The sequence below is a fragment of the Caenorhabditis briggsae genome (assembly GCF_000004555.2).
Source record: "Caenorhabditis briggsae complete genome, chrX, whole genome shotgun sequence".
NCBI classification, from domain to species: domain Eukaryota; kingdom Metazoa; phylum Nematoda; class Chromadorea; order Rhabditida; family Rhabditidae; genus Caenorhabditis; species Caenorhabditis briggsae.
Window position 1 is genome coordinate 2,254,174 of NC_013491.2, and position 19,212 is coordinate 2,273,385.

At 39.3% G+C, this 19,212-nt stretch overlaps 3 protein-coding genes across 3 annotated transcripts in view; 2 read left to right on the forward strand and 1 right to left on the reverse strand.

Annotated features, from left to right (window-relative positions):
* CBG16092 overlaps window positions 1-3,931 on the reverse strand; it is a gene marked incomplete at both ends in the record, with an annotated part of 4,538 nt that extends 607 nt beyond the window's left edge. The window contains 6 exons of the mRNA XM_002643406.1: window positions 1-196; window positions 915-1,093; window positions 1,567-1,637; window positions 1,687-1,820; window positions 3,329-3,520; window positions 3,848-3,931. The exon at window positions 1-196 is cut by the window's left edge and continues 394 nt beyond it. Of these exons, the coding sequence (XP_002643452.1) occupies window positions 1-196; window positions 915-1,093; window positions 1,567-1,637; window positions 1,687-1,820; window positions 3,329-3,520; window positions 3,848-3,931 (856 nt within the window). The remainder of the gene's footprint in view (window positions 197-914; window positions 1,094-1,566; window positions 1,638-1,686; window positions 1,821-3,328; window positions 3,521-3,847) is intronic.
* Window positions 2,343-3,125, forward strand: CBG27451 (the record flags this gene model as incomplete). The annotated part of the gene is made up of 3 exons (XM_045238883.1): window positions 2,343-2,365; window positions 2,695-2,828; window positions 3,019-3,125. The coding sequence occupies 3 exons, from the start codon at window positions 2,343-2,345 to the stop codon at window positions 3,123-3,125; spliced, it is 264 nt and encodes an 87-aa protein (XP_045099818.1).
* An 8,207-nt stretch (window positions 3,932-12,138) lies between the features above and the next one.
* On the forward strand, window positions 12,139-18,978 carry CBG16089 (the record flags this gene model as incomplete). Its single annotated transcript, XM_002643405.1, has 12 exons — window positions 12,139-12,193; window positions 13,563-13,664; window positions 13,710-13,841; window positions 14,115-14,227; window positions 15,432-15,506; window positions 15,555-15,650; window positions 16,224-16,277; window positions 16,499-16,606; window positions 17,751-17,867; window positions 18,167-18,220; window positions 18,270-18,343; window positions 18,549-18,978. The coding sequence occupies 12 exons, from the start codon at window positions 12,139-12,141 to the stop codon at window positions 18,976-18,978; spliced, it is 1,410 nt and encodes a 469-aa protein (XP_002643451.1).
* Between the last annotated feature and the right edge of the window lie 234 nt (window positions 18,979-19,212).

Sequence of the window (19,212 nt, forward strand, 5' to 3'; positions counted from 1 at the left end):
TGGTATTGCTGTACTTCTTTCGTGGATGCTGCTTGCAATCACACCCATAAAGTTGCAGCTCGAACGGCTTCAGAAGCTCCGCGATTTTCGATCCATCCAATTTCAGCTCCTCTTCTGACAGCATACTCTTCTCCTCATCTGTCCTTTTCTGCATCCTCTCCTCCAGAGCCCATCGATCCAGAATCTCCTTCACCTCCTTGAAAAACNCCNCCTCTTNGNCTGGAAATCAACTTCGAACGCGGCATAAGTTTCTTATGAATAAAGATAAGTAGGAAGACGTTTTTAAATCGAATTTGTATCTCCCTCACTGTCAATCAAAAGACTGCTTATGAAAGTATAACAATCTGTGACAAAAGGCTCTTTTCAAATTCGAGCCAATTTATCTCAGTTCCTGTTAAAGTTATGAAAAATATGTCAACTGATAAATTGCTTATCATAATATCATAAATATTTCAGTAGTTAACACTTTTTTGATATCTCTTATAAAAGCTGAGTTAATTCAGTTCAAACTTAACCGCGGGGAGGTCCTTCTATTGCAGGTTTTACGCTAAGCAATACCAAGAAACTGCTGAAAACAGAGACTCACGAAAGTTGATTTTTTGTCAAATCTTTGCTTTTTGTCAGTCAAGAACGGGGTGATTCCAACGCACTGCAGGATCAGCAACACTAGTGACTAAAGGTCGTCGAAACCCGAGTATCTTGCCGAACGACACATATGGATAATTTGATGTCTGGCGCAAATACGAGACTCCGCCTGTGGTGGATTGATAGGTTCGCAAACTCCGAAATTGATAATGGTTATCTCGAGGATCTGAAATTTTGAAAATTCAAATTTTGCCATAAAAATCGGAGACAAGGGCTCAAAATCAGTTGTTTTCATCAATTTTCTCTTTTTAACTATTCAAAAAACTCACCCCGTCGACGCTCATATCCATCAACACATTTTTGTAGTGCACATCGCTATGGACAAATCCAATGGCATGAACTTTTTTGAGGAGTGTGAATAGATGAAAAGCGATTCGGACTGCATTTCTAGAAGAAGCCGTTGATCTTTCAAGTACACGGGCGAAGGTTTCACCTTGGTAGGGGATAACTGAAAAACATCAAATTCGATGAATCTGCATTATGATGTGTTGATGAACTGAAATGCATTGTTCTAGTCCTTATTCAATGAAGATCCCGTAGTTCCTCTAATAGAAGCCCATGGGCTATCCTGAATTTTGAACTTTGAGATCCTGGAATCTCAGAATTCTATGAATGTGGGATTTCGGAACTTTGAACTGCAGAATGAAGGTTTCTAATTTTCCAGAACACTAACAGAAGCTCACCCTGACTATTAATATGCATTTCAGTAGCCACAACTAAACTTACCCATACAGAAATGATCAACGTTGTTGTATTCAATGATGAAGTAGTCCAGTAGATCGGTGAATCCCTTCTCGTTCTTCATTATATTCAAAATTTGTCATTCTTTGAAATGTGAGTATTTGAAAGTCTGCGTCTTGAGTAGAAGACGACAATTCGATCCTTTCGTGTCTCTGATCTCAAATATTTGGCCAAACCCACCGATGCCAAATTCGTTATCCACTATTTCGTATTGTCCGATCGATTGATTCACTTCCAGTTCCAAACGTGGTCTGAAATAATCATTTTCGGTGACACCTAATTTGAGAAAAAAACACTTACATGTCCATTTTGACAAATGGAAGCGATTCCGAACTTGACGAGACAAGGGAAGGCAAGGCAAAAGATATGTGTGGTGGAACGTAGTTCGGCGTACTGCGTGTCTGAGCGGTTTCAGCAACAAACCTGTAAAAAATCTGCAGTAATTGGTAAAAACAAGTGTGATTTCTATTAAAAAAGAGATAAAAAGAAGAAATAAATATTTCTAATACATTTTCCACTCATTTTTGAGAAAAAAAAAGATCAAAATCGATTATTTTACGTTACTCCAAGCATGAAAAAAAAAAGAAAAAGGAACATATAAATGAACGGGCCTCATGTATGCGTACCATCATGGCAATGCATGACACCAACAGTGTGCGGGCACGAGAAACGCGCAAACCTAATGCCTCCCCCCTCTCCCAGTCTGAGGGAGAACAGGTCGTGTGTGTTCATGTCTAGGGACCAATCAATACATAGAAAGTGCGCATCATTTTCTTCTTTGTTTGTCTGTCCGTTTTTTTCCGAAGAAACGCTGAATATTGTGGCTGGAATGCGGCTACAAAGGCGTTTGAAGCGCCGGAGGCGCGGCAAACTGGTTGGTGATATCAATAACGCAACAATGACAGTTGGTTTGGTTACTGTAGATTCTCAACTCTAAAAATTCCAGAGACCAAGAAATGAAATTTTTTGGAAGGCGGAAGTGAACATTGAAAAATAGAGCTCTACTGCAACACCTCCACTATCATTTCGGAGCAAAACTTATGCTTATCGGTGCTAATTTCGAAACTTTTTTGATTTTACGTGACAAAAACGAACAAAACTCGCAATTTGTTTCTGTCAAAAAATCATTGGCCTAATCCAAGACCTAAAAGTCTGATGTAAGATTTGTTATGAAAACCCGGGCCGAGACGGGCCGAGACCTGAAAATTCTGAAAACGGCCCGGCCTGTTGCAAGTGTGCTAAATTCTCTAAAACTTAGCTAAAAATTTATGATTTACTGTTTCTCTTATCCTATTTTCTGAATTTCAGGAGTAACCGGTATCATCGCCGTCGAGTTCAAGCTCATCGTCTTCACCATCGTCTGAAGATGTACCATCACAATGCACGTGGTCATTTTTCGGCTGCCATTCATTGGGCTCACCATCAAGAGCAGCACCAGCAAGGTATGAAAAAAAAAACTAATAAATGTTTTGCGGCGAACCTGACCTAGAGTACTAGTGGCGCGCCGCAGACGGCTGAGCGACGCGGTTGCTTATCTGGCTCCTGTGTTATTCTGAACACCAAACTGACCTCGAACACATTCAAGCTTTTTTTGAAAACCACTTTTTTAAAAAAAAAAACTTCTTTTTTCAGAAGGCCACTGGGGCCAACTCCATCAACAACACCTGGACTCTGCTCCAAACGTTGCTCCAGCCGCTCGTCCAATCAAGAAAGAAGTGAAGGACCACAAAAATGTTTAATTTTAATATTTTTCTACGAACTTCTCTCCTTTTACTCTTATTTTATTTTTATATGAATTAATTTATAATGCTTTTTTGTCGAAAACATGTCGAAATTCCTTTCCTATGATCTCATAAATCTCTTCAAACGGAATCTTCCTCTTCTGCATACTCTCCTCCAGAGCCCATCAATCCAGTATCTCCTCCTTCTCCTTGAAAAACACCACTTCTTTGACTTCTCTCCGTTTCCCAGTGATTTTTTCATAATACTGGCATATCAAGCAGAGAAGAGACGGATCCAGAGGCGACTTCTTGAGGAGCTTGGTGCAGTTGGAGCATCCGACACGCGGCTCATAATCCAGGTGCTCCATTAGGAAGTCGTCGCAATTGCAGGCACGTCGATTTGTGATTGAAATCTGAAAGTGATTTTTTTGAGTCATAGACTGAAAACAAAAAGGAAACGAGCAATGAACTCATAAACTTATAATTTAGTTTGGAAACAGAATCTTTCGAAAGTAATATCTTGGAAGAGCAATTTTTGAAGAATCTAGGTCGATGACTTCATTTTTTGGTAATTTTCAGTCGAAATTTAGAAATAAAGAATTACTTACCTTTTCCGCCATAATTAGATGGTTATATAGTAGATATATTCAGAAAAATCAAAGGAATACTCCTAAAATTCAGAGACAGAAAAAATCAGATACCCGTCATCAAATTGCGTATGAAATAAAAATAAATATAACTGCAAGGGTGATGGAGAGAGAGAGCGATAGTTGGGAGTGACGCAGAAGGTAGGAGAAATCGATAGACGACATTGAGAATGACATCATCGCTCTCATCGATTGTTTTCAATTCACTGAATGACTCGGTTGGTCACCAGCCGGAACACATCCTTCTCAGAGAGCTGACCCCTACACCTCGAACATAGGGTATAACGGACCAGGAAAATGTGCAATCGCTCTTGTGTTTCTCCCTCTCTCCCCTTTGCACGCGCTCGCATAGTCCGTTCTATGTGTCTTGTCCGGAGAGAAATGAGCCCGTTGTATCAGAATTCGGGTGTGATGTCAGCACAAGGCAAAGAGGGAAAAAAGCGAGAAGTGGAATCTATCTGATCGGACCAGTTATGTTCGGACAAGACGGCATGAAGTGTGTTTCTGGTTTTCAGACAGAGAAACAGAAGACGCTATTCTTATATATAATGAGAAAAAGCTTTTCATGTTTTTAAGTTCCTGACCTGAAAATGTTGTGAAATGATTCAGAGTGATAATTATAAAATATTCATATTTCCAAAAAAAAATACAAAACATGGAAGGAGCTGGAGATATCAGAAGCGGCAAGGGTAGACAAAAACAAAAAAAGGCGGGGACAAAGATTAAATATACCGTAAAACCTGTAATAAAAGAGCCTCCTAACTTTTAACTTTGAGCCAGTTTGTCTCGGTTACTGTAAGAGATATCAAAACGTTGTTGACTGATAAAATGTTTGTGATATTATGATAAGCGATTTATCAGTTGATAACTTTTTTCTATCTTTGATAGGAACCGAGATAACTGAGCTCAAACTTGACAGTGTGGGGGCCAGTCTATTACAAAAATTAAATATTCCGTGAAACCTGTAATAGAAGAGCCTCCTAACTTTCAACTTTGAGCCAGTTTATCTCGGTTACTGTAAGAGATATCAAAACGTTGTCAACTGATAAAATGTTTGTGATATTATGATAAGCAATTTATCAGTTGACAACTTTTTCCTATCTTTGATAGGAACCGAGATAATTGAGCTCAAACTTGACAATGTGAGAGCCGTTCAATTACAAAAATGAGAAGACATGAAAAAATGAAGAATTGAGGAAAACCTAATAATTCAAAAATCCTTGTGTACTCCAGTTCTCAATGCATCTTGATCCATCCCTCGTCTGCTTGCTTGTATTGAAGCTTCAAAAGTTTGGAGCAGTTGTTCGACCACATCTTCTTAGCTTCTGGAGACATCTGCTACCAGAGATCGTCTGAACATGGTGTATTGTTAATAAATTTTGAAAAGTAGTCAGGAAACCTGGAATACTATTAAGTTGGATCCCATTTTGGTTAATTTCTAGTGGAAAAAAAGAAATACTCACCTGTTTCGAATTTTCAAGCAATATTGGAACACCTAGTGGTTCAATAAGAGAATATTTAGTTAAAATCAAAGGAAGATTTCCAGAATCCATTCATTTTTAGGATTTTTCTGGAAATTTTCCGAGAGGCCGGTGGAAAATCACGTACCAGCCATCAGAATGCGTGTTGAATAAGTAACCGGAGAGAGTGATGGGGGAGAGAGAGTGTGAGTGATGGTGGAGACGCAGCAGGAGTGAGAGAGAGACAGTGGGCGGGAAAATAGAAATTTAAATGTTTTGTCTTCTGTCCTCTGTTCTACCTAACGCCATTGCGCAAATTGGTCCCGTCCCTGTGTTCTCAAACTCCTCTCACCCCGTTCATATAGTCTGACCCCCGAATATTGATTGGTTGGTATAATCCCAACGTCTCTTTTCCCTCCCCTCCCCCGTTCATCATTCGATCACGTTAGCTCCGGTCCGCTTGGTGACCCTTGTTCTGCTCTCTTCGTTTGTGGTTTCGCGGTGTCTATTGTTCGCAATTCAGGTTTTCTTTGAGAACTCATTGAAATACCAGAATTCAAAAACACCACTTGGCTCCTGTTACTGACCTAATGTTCCAAACATCTAGGATGAGCAGTCGAGCAATTCGTATTCCGTAGAATATTTGAAAACAAATCCCCCAATTAGTTTCTCAAAACTTTCGCAATTACTAGTAAGACGGCACTACTCCCTTGAAAACACTGAAAACTGACCTGAGAGCGTCAGTTCTTGCCTTGATCTAGTTTCGTTCACGCATTCACGCTTATCGATCGGCTCCGACCAGTTTTCTTGGGTGACATATGTTTCAGAACGAGGGTTCTTGAATATAGGTTTTCAAGGTGTCCTTGTGAATATTACATGTGATGGCGTGATGTCACTGCTCAAGCAGGATAGATTCAACTTGCGACACAGATTTTTTGCTGATCGGACTCGAGCATCTTCCACTAAGGTGAGTTGTTTTCACATATTTGAGAATCCAAGCTAAATTGGAGCGTTTCAGGTACTTCACCACGATAGGACATAAGAACCTGCCGACGCCTGACTCTCAACTAGATTTGTATTCGCCGAACAAGATGGTTATGAAGCTCCAGTGAAGTTGAAGTATTTGCAATGATGGATGATCACATTCCCAGAAGGCGACTTGCACCGTCATTGATATTTCCAGAAATGAAAAACTGGCTGTGAGGTGAATGGCTTTAATTTTTTTCAGTGCCAAAAACATTACATTTCAGTTACCACCACATCAAATTGCTCATTTCCAGACTGCATAAGAGCTCCAGAATTTATTTCATGGCATTTCGTTCTCGGATCGCTTTACTTTCTAAGATGCACCAGTTCAAATGCTTCAAATTAAAAAACAAACAGACTAGGCTAATGAGGTCAGCTCAACCAACGAAGAAGTACCAGAAACAGTCTCTCATAGCCAATGTTTTTTCAGATTCGGGATGTCTAAGCTAATGAATCGGCGGAGAATCAGATGGCAGGCATCCAGCTAAGACTCAAACAGCCTTCGAATCACTACAGTTGCCAAAGGAAGAATTATTAATAAGAGTTGATGCGCCTCCGTGTTGAAATGATTGACTTCTGATGCTGTCCGCAACCTGAAAACCGGCTGAAGTCGAATGACGGATTGATTGTCGTCGTTACCAACTTGGACTTCATTAAATTGCTCTTGACCACTTTAAGCAGCTCCAAAAGATCTCTAGAACGCTCTAAATGCTCCGGATTCACCTTAGAAGATTCAGGTAAGCCAGACGATTCTCCAATAAGTTTATTTCTCATTCTTTCAGAACCACTACCAAACGTCATGAAAGAGCGAGTTATTGGAAGAGATTTACAGCAAGTGGAGGACACTTTGGGAAAGCTGCCAGAGGATTCGATTTAGACGGAAAGTGGAAAAACGCGACGGGCTGAAAGCGAGAAGCATCGCGTGGCAAGAAAATCCAGTGGTGCATGGAACTTTTCAGAATATTCTAGATGCTTGGCGTTGAGCAAAAGATCCAGAAGACCCAGAGATTGTTGTTCCAGCTCCAAAAGATCAAAAATCCCTCCCTGAACTTTCAATAAATGCTAACCAGGATGGTATGATGGACTGCGATTCATCTTAGCACCCAGTCAAAAGATTGTAATGTAAGTTCACTTAATATTGTCAATTCATTTCAAAAGATACTATTTTTCAGACACAGCCTAAGAAATAAATCGTCTGGAGATTATAAGGACAACGGTTGCTCCCGGTTAAAGTGAATAGTGAGGCACCTCCAAGATTTTTGCTGCTTAGAACAACAGAAATGTTTCTGCCACAATCTCAAGTGATTCCGATGTAGTTGCTTCCTTCTGTGGTCCATTCGAGGAGAAAAAGCAACGTCGCGAAGGTTGTCGACACTTCAGGAATTCTAATTCACTCTACAAGTCAGGCTGTATATCAAGGAGGAGATGATCGAGTAGACGAGAATCGCCGTACCTGAACCAAAGCCTAGCCTTCTAAGTGAGCCTTTATCTTCATTCTAGAAGACAGCTGGTAATTTGATTGGAATGCTATTTGTTTCAAATGTGAAAAACCACTTCATGGTTTAGGTTCCTGAAAACTTCCTGAAATTTCGCAATGTGATTCACAACTATAATTATAAAAGATTCATATTTTTCAAAAATACTAACATTCGAAAACGAAAAAGAGAAATTTCAAAATTTAGGTAGTTTGCTCGATGGTAGCCAAGGCTGGTTCGGAATTGGGATCGGAGCAGATTCTGTGGACCATCTCGGTATCCCTCGCGCCAAAAACTCCATATCCAAATAGACGATCATGGGCCCTTGATGTTCGGTTTTCCTTTCCGTCCATTTTTTTACTTAAGGGAAAACGACGGTTACCTGAAAATATGATTTTTTTTAAAATTGAAAATTCGTCATGTAGGATTTTGAACTGATCAAAAATGAATCGCAAACGCTGATAGGAACTTTTACTATAAGTAAGATTGAATTTCGCAACTGTTGCTCTCGGTAATTTTTGGAAAAAATGAAGAGTCACGCTCCAGCAGGAATTCTCTGCCAGAATCCCACTAAATGCCGAAGAAGTTGCTTCCTGTTGTGGTTCATTCGAGATGAGAAAAACGTCGCCAATGTATTCAATACTTCTGAAATTCTAATTTCTCTCTACAAGAAATGATGTATGTCAAGGATGAGATGACCGAGTAGATGAGAATCGGCTCATCTGAACCGAAGGGTAGTCTTCTGAGTATTTACTTTTATTTCAGAAGACAACTGGTAATCCTATTGGACGGCTATTAGTTTTAAATGTGAAAAACTTTTTCATGTTTTAAGTTCCTGAGAACATCCTGAAATTTCGCAATGTGATTCACAAATGAAATTATAAAAAATTCATATTTTTCAACAAAAAAACTATGTTAGTCTTGACTAGTAGCCGATGATGGTGATGGGGATCCGAATCGCAAATCGTTTGCAAGATTTCTCCAAAGATCAGTTTGGTATTCTTCGCACCGAACACTCTAGCTGACGATCATGGGCCCTTGATGGTTGGTTTTTGGTTTTCGTTGAAATCCATTTTTTACTTAAGGGATGACGACGAGCTTAGCTGAAATTGTGTGATATTTCAATTGAAAATCCGTCAAGTAGGATTTAGAAATGATTAAAATTGAAAGAAAATCGGATAATAGGAAGTTTTTAAATAAGGAAGATTGAATTTCGCAAGTTTCTAATTTTCTAATTTTTAGTCGAAATTGAAAACAAAATACTCACCTTATTCGAGCTTTTCGCAACAGTTCGTGGAATGAATAATGGTTAAATTATATAATATTCAGAAAAAATAAATGGAAGATTTCCAGATTCCTTTCATTTTAGGATTCCTTAGAAATCTTCCGAGAGGCCGGTGGAAAATCACGTACCAGCCATTATAAACACAGTGTGCATGGAATTAGAAGCCGGCAAGGGTGGTGGAGAGAGAGAGAGAGAGAGAGAGAGTGTGTGTGTGTGTGTGTGTGTGATGGCGGAGACGCAGCCAGATGGAAAATCGATACTGCCTTGTTTTCTGTCACCCTGTGGTTCATCCAAACGCGCGCGAGCAAGATGGCCCCTCCCACGTATCACTCCCAAACTCCCCTCCCCCCCGTTCGCCATTCAATCTGACCCCAGAGTGTTTTGGTGTGTCTCTCGTCGACAGACTATCGCCCCCCCCCCCCCATGTCTTCTCCCCCTCTCGTTAATCATTCGATCTCGTTAGCTCCGGTCTGTCTGGTTGCCTCCTTTTTCTGCTCTCTTCGTTTTTTTCACAATTCAGGTTTTCTTTGAGAGCATCGAAGTACCAAAATTCGAAAACACCGTTTCGCTCCTGTTACTGACCTAATGTTACAAACATCTTGGATGAGCAGTCGAGCATTTCGTATTCCGAGAAAATAGAAAATAGAAAATTCCCCCCCCCCCCCAATTAGCTCTCAAAATCGTTTTCCAATAAACACTCTTTTACTTGAAAAACCCCCGAAAGTTGATCTAAGAGAGTCATTTCTCGCATTGATCTAGTTTTGTACACGAACTTGGCTCCGGCCAGTTTTTCTGTGTGCATTTCAGAACGAGGGTTCTTGAATCAAAGATGAATCAAGATCAAAGGTGTTCTTGTGAAAATCATATGTGATGGCGTGATGTCAGTGCTAACAGAGCTTTGTTGCTGATCGGACAAGAACATCCAATACTAAGGTACGTTTTTTGAGATATTTGAGAACTGTGATTTGGCTTTAAAGATCTTGAAATTGGATGGAATTGACTAAAAATTCCCCAAAATCGGCTAATTAGGCCCTAATTGGTCTAAACGGGGCTTAAAATATCTTTTAAAATGTTTAAAATAATACATATTGGGTTTAAAATGTCTCAAAATAAGCGGAAAATCCCCTAAAATCAAAAAAATCCACATTTTCAGATTTATGCTGAACAATGGAAAAGACAAGAAGGCGTGGTTTAAGATTCCCGAAGACCTGATCCGTCGTAACGCCGACATGACGGCATTTCCAAATTGTGTACCGAGTTTAATCGAAAAAATAAGAGAATCGTCGGATACGACACGAGTAGGTGAAGCAAAGCTGATGACGTTGCTCTCGAAGCTCAGAGCCATGGATTTGCCGAGATTGAAAGTAAGCTCCGCCTCTTTTTGAAAAATTTGAAAAAAAAACGGGAAAATCGACCCAAATTGAGCTTGAAAGGGCGTTTTCCAGCCAAGCTCCGCCTCTTTTTTACTGGAAAAATTAAGAAAAATCGCAGAAAATCGGAGAAAATTGAGCAGAAATATGTGATTTTGGAGTGTCAAGCTAAGCCCCGCCCACTTTTTTACCTAAAAAATTCAGAAATCGAAAAAATCGGTGCAATTTGAGCCACATTGAAGAAAGTCTAGCAGAGCCCGGCCCCGTTTAAGGCTATTAAAGAGGTTTTCAGACTGTTCTAAACCGATTCCAATCGATTTTTAGTCAAAAAAGCCTAAAATCCGCTCCAAACGGCCTAAAATTGCCTCACATGGCCGAAAAATAGTTTAAAAGAGCCTGATTGCTCATCTTTAACGTTCTAACTACAGTAGTCCTAGCTAGAGACTTAAAAGTTGGCTATTAGTTTTTTTTGGAAAACGTTTCGGTGAGTATTTTATTTTTCAAATTTTGATACTCAACATATAGTCGTGATAAATTCAATCAGTGAAGATTGTTCTGAACTCCAGCAAACCAGATATTGTGAAATGTGAAAAATGTGAGAACGATGAAAATTCGATAAATTTAGAACAGCAGAAATTCACAGATTTCAGAGCTCTCGCGGATTTTCGTCCTGTATTTTTGAAAAAATATTTTTCGAAAAGTCGGTTTCATAAACAAAAAATTCAAAATTGAGCAGCTAAAATCTCATTTTTAAAGCCTTCTAATCGTTATGTGAAACTTTTTCTTGCAGAAATTATGAATCAAGCACCGCGGTGACAGTGAACAAAACAGGGAATTGCAGTTGGGAAGAATTAGTGACGACGAACATAAACTTCTAGAAGATCGGGAGAAAGCGAACCAACGGGAAGGGCCGCGGAAGACATTTACTGATGAGGAATCTCCTGGACGACTTCCGAAACCAGTTCTACCGATAGCCAAGCATCCGTTGGGCCGAGGAGATGTGGAGTTTGGAGACGAAATTGTTCCAGTGCTGGATTTTTCGCAGGTGAGTGTTTTTGGTTTTCATAAACGATTTGTATCAGAAGGGTTGTGATATCATGACAAGGCTGAGAACTTATTTTAAACAGCGAGAAACAGAATTTTCTGAAATTTCTAGCTACCGTATTTCCTCTAATAGAAGCCCACTTCTATTTAAAGCCAACCTCTGATAGAAGCCCATAGGCTTTTATTAGAGAAAACATGATAATACAAAGTTCTAGAATTTTTGAAACTGTGATTTTAGAACTTGACAATTTCTCGATTTCTGAATTGCTAAATTTCAGAATTCCTGTGCTTTGAATTTTTAGATTCTGGAATCTCAAAATTTCATGAATTCGAAATTTTGGAATTTATAATTTACTTCGAATTTTCCATTAACACTGAATTTCGGAATCCTTAACTGAAAAATTGCCAAATTTCTGATTTTTTTAATAAAAAAAACTTTTGGAAAAGAAAATCATTGAAAAAATAGAAGCCCATGGGCTTCTATTAGAGGAAATACGGTATTTACCTTTGTCAATTCCTTAGAGACACCCATACTTGTAAAATTCCGGGCCGGCCCGCCAAAGCTCGGGCCGGGCCTAAGGAGAAAATTTCAAGGCCTTCACTTCCAAAACTGCAATTTTCAAGATTTGAGAGTTTTTTCCCAAAAAAAGGCTTTTTTTTTGTTTTGAAGCTTTAAATTATGTTTTTACTTCAATCAATTATTTTAGCGTATCACCGTTAAACTATGGCCAGCAACGGAAATGTCGAAAAGGAATTGAATGGAGTCGAGTCAGAAAATGGTGAGAACAATACAACTATTTGAAAAAATAGGGAAAAAAAGAATAGTTTTCTGGAGACCGTTTTTTTGTCGGAAATTCAGAAATTCGGTAATTTCGGAAAATTAGAAATTCAGGAATTTCGAAAATTCAGATATTCAGAATTTTTGAAAATTCAGAGTTGTCGGAAATTCTGAAAGTTGGAAATTCTTAATTTCGGAAATTCAGAAATTTAGGAATTCAGAAATTCAGAAACTCAGAAATTCAGAAACTCAGAAATTCAGAAAAAAACGGAATAGTCAAAATTGGATTCAAAATTCAATTTTTTCAGACAAACCGCTCTCACGGTTCTGCGAAATCGAAACGTTGCTGATTCTTCTCAGGATGGATGTTTTGTTAATACTGCTTATTTTTTCAAGTTGCTTTCTACATAAAACTGTAATTTTTCGTTTTCGTTTTTTGAAAAAACGCCAAAAAATTTCAGGGGTGCGGGGAGTCTTATTGAACTTGTGTGACTGTGTGAATCCCTTATTCTCTAGACTCCAGTTAGTAATGAAAATTTCAGACACTAATATTCAGCTTTTGAAACCCGGGGTTTTGGAGTTCATATAGTATAATTGCTTGAATTTTTGAAACGTTCTGAGATTCTGAGTGTCTGGGATCGAATAGCCACCACAATTCCTTATTTCTTCTCATTTTTTTTAAAGCAGCTATCGTGGTTTATTCCAGTCGCACAGTACACACACCCACACTCACACTCACACCGTCACACTCACACGCTCATGAGAGAATCAGTGTGTGTTTCGTGTAGGGCGGGCAGATGTTCTTCTCTGCCCAGTCTCTCGTTTTCACACATGTCTCGATTCCTTACACACTCTGTGTATGTGATCTCTCTCTTTCAAGTGTCCGGCGTTCCGGACAGCCTCATTCCATTTCTTACCCTCCTATGAACCCTTGACAGAATAGGGTTCTATTCAAGAGCTTTCCAGGTCACCTTCTGAATGGAGATTGGAAAGTTTCTTTTTTGATTATTCTGATTATTTCTTTTTTAAAAAAATTCAAATATTTTGTATTTGGGTAAGTACAAAGAACCGCTGCTAGTCGATATTTTTTTTTTAATTCAGACTCATGTGCCTTCCAGCCGCCTGGAACTTCAGAATTGGACCAAAACGAGGAGTGTCGTATACAAGCTCGCGTTCAAGAAGCAGATCCTTTGAAGGGATGAGGTTTAGAAGGTCCAGAAGCTGACGCTCTCCCAGCTCTTCCAAAATCACGACGAGTCCGAAGTCGTCTACCAAGTCGTCCAGTCGCTCCATGGGATCCTAATGCAGCTATTGTACCGCACACAAAGGAGGATTCCAAGAAGTACTATGAGGCTCGTCGTGCTTTCCAGAAGACCATGATGGTTGCAGCTCCACCGAGGAGTATCGTCAACGTCTCCAAGAGGCCAAGGATCATCGTGCACATACTCTAGTCGCTGGTGATAAAAAGCTCCGTAAGTTGAGACTTTTCATTTACCTGAATCATTCTATTTTTCCAGCATTCATCGAGTGTCTCTATGACGCTGGGGGTGGTGCTATTCCTCAAAACGTCAACCAACCTCTAAAAGCTCATCAGCTTTATATGGACTTCGAGATGTTTGATGACAATGCTCCAACTAGAGCGCGAATCGGTGAGTTTATATTTCAACAAGCTTTCAGCTCAATTATCTCGGTTAATTTTAAAGATATCAAAAAAAAATGTTAACTGATGAATTAATTATCATATTATCATCTATATTTTATCAGTTGACAGATTCTTGATAACTCTTACATGAACCGAGATAATTGAGCTTAGAGTTCCCGGATAGGGGTTTAATTAGCCCCTTTTGGCCCGTTTTTTTCACTGTAAACATGAAAAAAACAGATGCCCCTTTTATTTTTCATATAACCCTCTTCACTTCCAGAGCCAACAACATACGCTGAAGTCACGAGCAAATGGACGTCGTCGATTCGATTTGTTCCGAAGATGTGTGTGCAACAATGGAGAGGACCTACAATTTTTCCGTTTTTTTTCAAAGTTTATCGAAAATTTTTATGTATTTTTTTAAACTTTATATAAATTTTGTTGATTTTCATTTCTTCATCTATGGATCTTCAATGTTTCCGTTTCGGTAATGAATTTTTCAGGGGTTTAATCTGTAAGAATTAGTTTCCCTTCCATGTACTGAGCATCCTAGGTCAGGAAGTCTTAGGCCGCCATTTTGCTTTCTAGGCCATCTTTTGAATTCCGAGGCCCAGAATCAGAACATTCAGTCCCCGAATTGAACTTTGAAGGCGTGATTCAAATACCTAGGTCACCATTTTGTTTTCTAGGCAACTGTTAGAATTCCTAGGCCACAAATTGAATTCCTCGGCAAAAATTTGAGTTTCTAGGTCAAAATATTGTAATTTTGATCTTTTTTTATTGTTTTCTAGGCTACGGATCAGTTGTTTAGAAATCTCTTTTGTTCGTTCAGATTGGTATTCTGATAATTATTCGCGTGGCAGCTTGTGGCGAGAAGCAGACTTCATATAGTATAATTGTTCAAATTTTCGAAACGTTCTGAGATTCTGAGTGTCTAGGATCGTATAGCCACCGCAATTCCTTATTTATTCTCATTTTTTCTTGAAGCAGCTATCGTGGTTCATTCCACTCGCACAGTACACACACTCACACTCACACTCACACCCTCACACTTACACGCTCATTAGATGATCGTACATACGTTTTGTGTAAAGCGTGCAGATATTCTTCTCTGCCCAACCTCCTGTTTTTACTTATATCTCGATTCCTTACACACCCTGTGTCTATGATCTCTCGCTCTCAAGTCTCCGGCGTTCCGGTCAGCTTCATTCCATTTCTTACCCTCCTATGAACCCTTGACAGAATAGGGTTCTATTCAAGAGCTTTCCAGGTCTCCTTCTGAATGGAGATTGGAAAGTTTCTTTTTTGATTATTCTGATTATTAACCCTCTCTATTTACTCCTTGAAATATCCAATAAACCCTATAAATGCATGGGTTTTTGGAACAATTTCAATCTTTTTTCCTGAAATTCTAGTCCTACTGATGGTGTTTAGAGAATGGTAAGTTTTTTATTTCTCCGAATTGTAAACTAGAGCTAATCGGTGTATCATTTTGAATCGTCTGAACTCCAGAAAATTCAGAGTACTGTTGCACCTAAGATCTGTTGTCTGTAGTCGGGAACCTTGTTTTCCATTAACTATTGATTTTTTTTTCCAGAACTTCCAAGTCTTCCCAAAGCCAAGATGCAATCGGAATTTACACGACATCAGCTTAAGTCCAATTGGACGATCTGTGAGTTCTAATTTAGCTAGAGATCATTTTAGAATTCAAAACTTTCAGGGAAGTCTTCCAGTGGATCGCCCTCTCTTCGTGAGGACTTCGACGCCAATGAGACCAACACTATCCGTAACAGGATCAGTGGACTCCCTTCCGTCGGTAAGTTCTACTTTGGAATTGTGTTTCGAGTTGCGAGCATTACCATTCAGTAGCTCAGCTCTTATCTCGTATTTGAAAAAATAATTGATACAAATTTTCAGAGCTCGTCAAGTGATAGTGATCATTTTCTCTAGCCTCGACATTTCGACAGACGTCGCAGGGAGCCGTCGGAGTTGTCATCAGCAGTGAGTTGTGTAGGTGGAGGAGAATAAGTGACCCTTATCTGGGTTTGGGTTTTAACAAGTTTTTGAAACAGCTAAAATGATTTCTTGATCATCTATTGGTTCTCAACTTGAGCGCTTGAAAGTCTAGGCGTCGTATTCAACGCTTACCGATCGTTGGTATATTTAAAATGGGGCACAACAATTTTCAACTGTTTCAATTTTGAAGTGAATTCGGAAAGTTTTGTAGCTTCCCGGCTAGTTTGTAGCTTCCCGGCTCCCGGCTTCCCGGCTTTGTAGCTTCCCGGCTCCCTTTTGGAACTTTTTGAAGTTGGATTCCGATCGTAAAGCCATTTTTTGCCGTTCGTCCGTCAATGACCCTCCCAACATCCGTTTATATTAATTGTTTCAGAGTTCGGCACAATCAATTCCGAAACGGCCAAGGACTCATTTGTCGGTGACACAGGTAAGTATACCATGAGATATGGAACATGGATGAGCGAAATTGACTGAAATTGTTCAAAAATCAACAAAAACACATAATAAGGCGCATGAATTAAAAAAAAAAAAAGGTTTCTGTTGTTTTACTTTTTATGCAGCACGAATTTAACTGAGTTATCATCGTGAACCGAATTTGAGAAAGACAAAAGTTACCGAAAAATTTAGTCAGAATCTATCACTTTCCAGGTACTATACCCAGCAGCAGCTCTCGGAGCACCGCTGATGTCTCCAGCGATGCCAACGGCAACTTTTGTCAACTGTGGAGATAGTCAGGCTTCGCAAAGTGGAGCACAGGTAAGAGTATCAATTTTGCTAGATTAGTTGAATTTGAAGTCCTATTGAATTACCTGCAAGCTGGTGCGGCTAAGCGCGATTCAATCTAATTGTTTCTAAAAGGTCACGTTAATCTTTATTATTTTTTCTAGCTTTTCAAAAGCGGACAGCCTGACACTAGGACCAACAGACGCGTGTAGCGTTTTATATATAAGGAAGATTGTTTCGACCGTGTAGCTGACGGCTTTGATATTTTACTCGGGCGTCGATTCTCAAAAAATCGAGAAAATGATGAGCTTTTCAGCTAAAAATATGTGCTAGAACTGGAGCTTCGTGCATGTCAAAGTGCGGACAAGGATGCTCCGATCCAGCAAACCAGTGGTGATCCTCTTCCTTTCGTGTAGCGGTCCTGATGCTCCCCGATCCCTTTTCTGGTTCCCAAATTGTTATATTATTTGTTAAATTTTTTCTCTTACTGCATTTCAATTATCTACCATTTCTCATTTCCCTTCGATATTTTCCAATTTTTTCCTGTTTCTCAAACATTTTATGTTTTCTCCAGCTAGTTCAATTGTCAATAAGTAACTCAAGCTTATATGAAATAGACCGAGTATGATTTCTCAATTTGCCTACAGTACCCCAGTACCATTTTTTGTCCCGATTTGCCTACTTCTGAACCTCCATGATTCTAAAGTTTACGTTTTTGAGTAGTGATGCTTTCCGGTCCCTGAAAAAAATAACGTTCTCGAAATTCCGTTTAAATGTGCCCCTCGAGGAGTTGAGCTTGTCGAGACTAGTATTGACGGTGCGGCGCCGCTACCGACTGAGCCGCGCGGACAAAGAGGCAGCCGGCGCCCGATTGCTTTCATAAAGGTGAGGACGACCGCTGTACGCAGAGTGACATTAAGCGTTGTACACCGTGACGGTAGAATGCATACTCTATCTACAAAAAAACTACGAAAAATCTCCTGTCCCCCCCACCTTTAATAAAATCCAAATTTTCTGCAAAAACTAATAGAACCTTCATGAAACTGAATAATTTTTTTTTAGAGCTAGAAGTAGGGGGACCTTTTAATACATGTGCTACAGTGCATTAAAGATAGCTATTAATTCAAGTTTCAATTTCATTTTCGCGCATTTTGGATTAAAAATTCCAAAACTTCAGGGGCAGAAGATCAAAAAGGAGGATTGGAGAGAAATGGAGATGTCGATCTATGAGAGCGGCGGCGATGAGACGTCGTTTAGAGAAGTGGCAGAGGAGAAGGACATCTGCCAAGAAATGGTAAGTTTGGGATGATTTGACTTTTATGATTGCTAAAGACTTCTCAATATCTAACAAGGACACTTTCACCTTGTTGCATGGGTCTGGAATATTGAAAAAAATTTAACAAAATTAGAGCTTTTTTGGTGTTGCCATTTTTAAAACTCTGATGAAATATCATAAGCCTTGTCGGTGACCCAAAAAGTTTCACATACATTTTTGAGACCCAAAATTAATGATTTTCTGTCTGAAAATAGATAATCACTACTTTTAAGCACACCCTACTTACTTTTCGATCACCAAAAATTTCAAATTTTCAGGCTCAAGCAGCTTTCGAAGAAATCCTCCACAACAAGAGACAGGGGGAATCCCAGGTAAGATTTTCGCTCATTTTAGCTGTTCAATAGCAGTTGAATATTTCAGTATCGTTTTCAACTAGACAGATCCCTCGAGGCCTGTCCATCAGATGCCCTGCCGATCGTCTTCATTCCACGCAAGTACGTATTTTTTGTTAAAAATCTACCGTAAAACCTGTAAAAGAAAAGCCCCCACACTGTCAATTTTGAGCTCAATTATCTCAATTCCTATGAAAAATTTCAAAAATGTGGTAACTGACAAAATGTTTCTGATGTTATGATTAACAATTTATCAGTTGACAACTTTTTTGTATCTGTAATAAGAATCGAGATATACAACTTTCAGAGCAGAGCTGGTACTAAAATACCAGGATCTTGATGACAATTTTCTGAAGAGACTGGAAAAAGGAGTCGAGCAAACGAATTTTGATTATGGAAACCAAACTGTGGAGTCAAAGTTGATGATCACCCAATTGGAGATCGTTGCCAAGAAATATGAAGCTTTGAAAAAAGAAGTTGAGGATGAAAAGAAGAACCAAGCCCAGCCAGTGAACAAGGATAATGAAAAGTTGGTGTTCGTTCTAGAAAAGCTGGTCCACCAATTGGAAACTTCGAATCAAAGCTTGAAAAACGTCATCGATTCTTGCTACGAAACGATTTGCTCGAACACGTTCGAAGTGTCAAGACTCGGAGAAGTTCAAAGAGAACAAGCCGGAGAACTCGCCAAACTGCAGAAAACGATCGAAGGATATGAGTTTGATGCCACCGTTTCATGAAAGCAATGACTCTCTAAAAGAGTGAGTTGGAACCCTTTTTTTTGCACTCTTCGCTTGAAAAAGAGTTTTAAAATTCAATGTTTTTCAGACAGGCCGCTCTCAAGGTTCTCATTGCAATGTCGAGATGATGTTGATTCACTTCCGGATGGTGTTTATGTGTATTCTGCTAATTTTTGTGAAAGTTACTTTCGACATAAAATTGTGATTTTTTCTTCTTGAAAACATGCCAAAAAA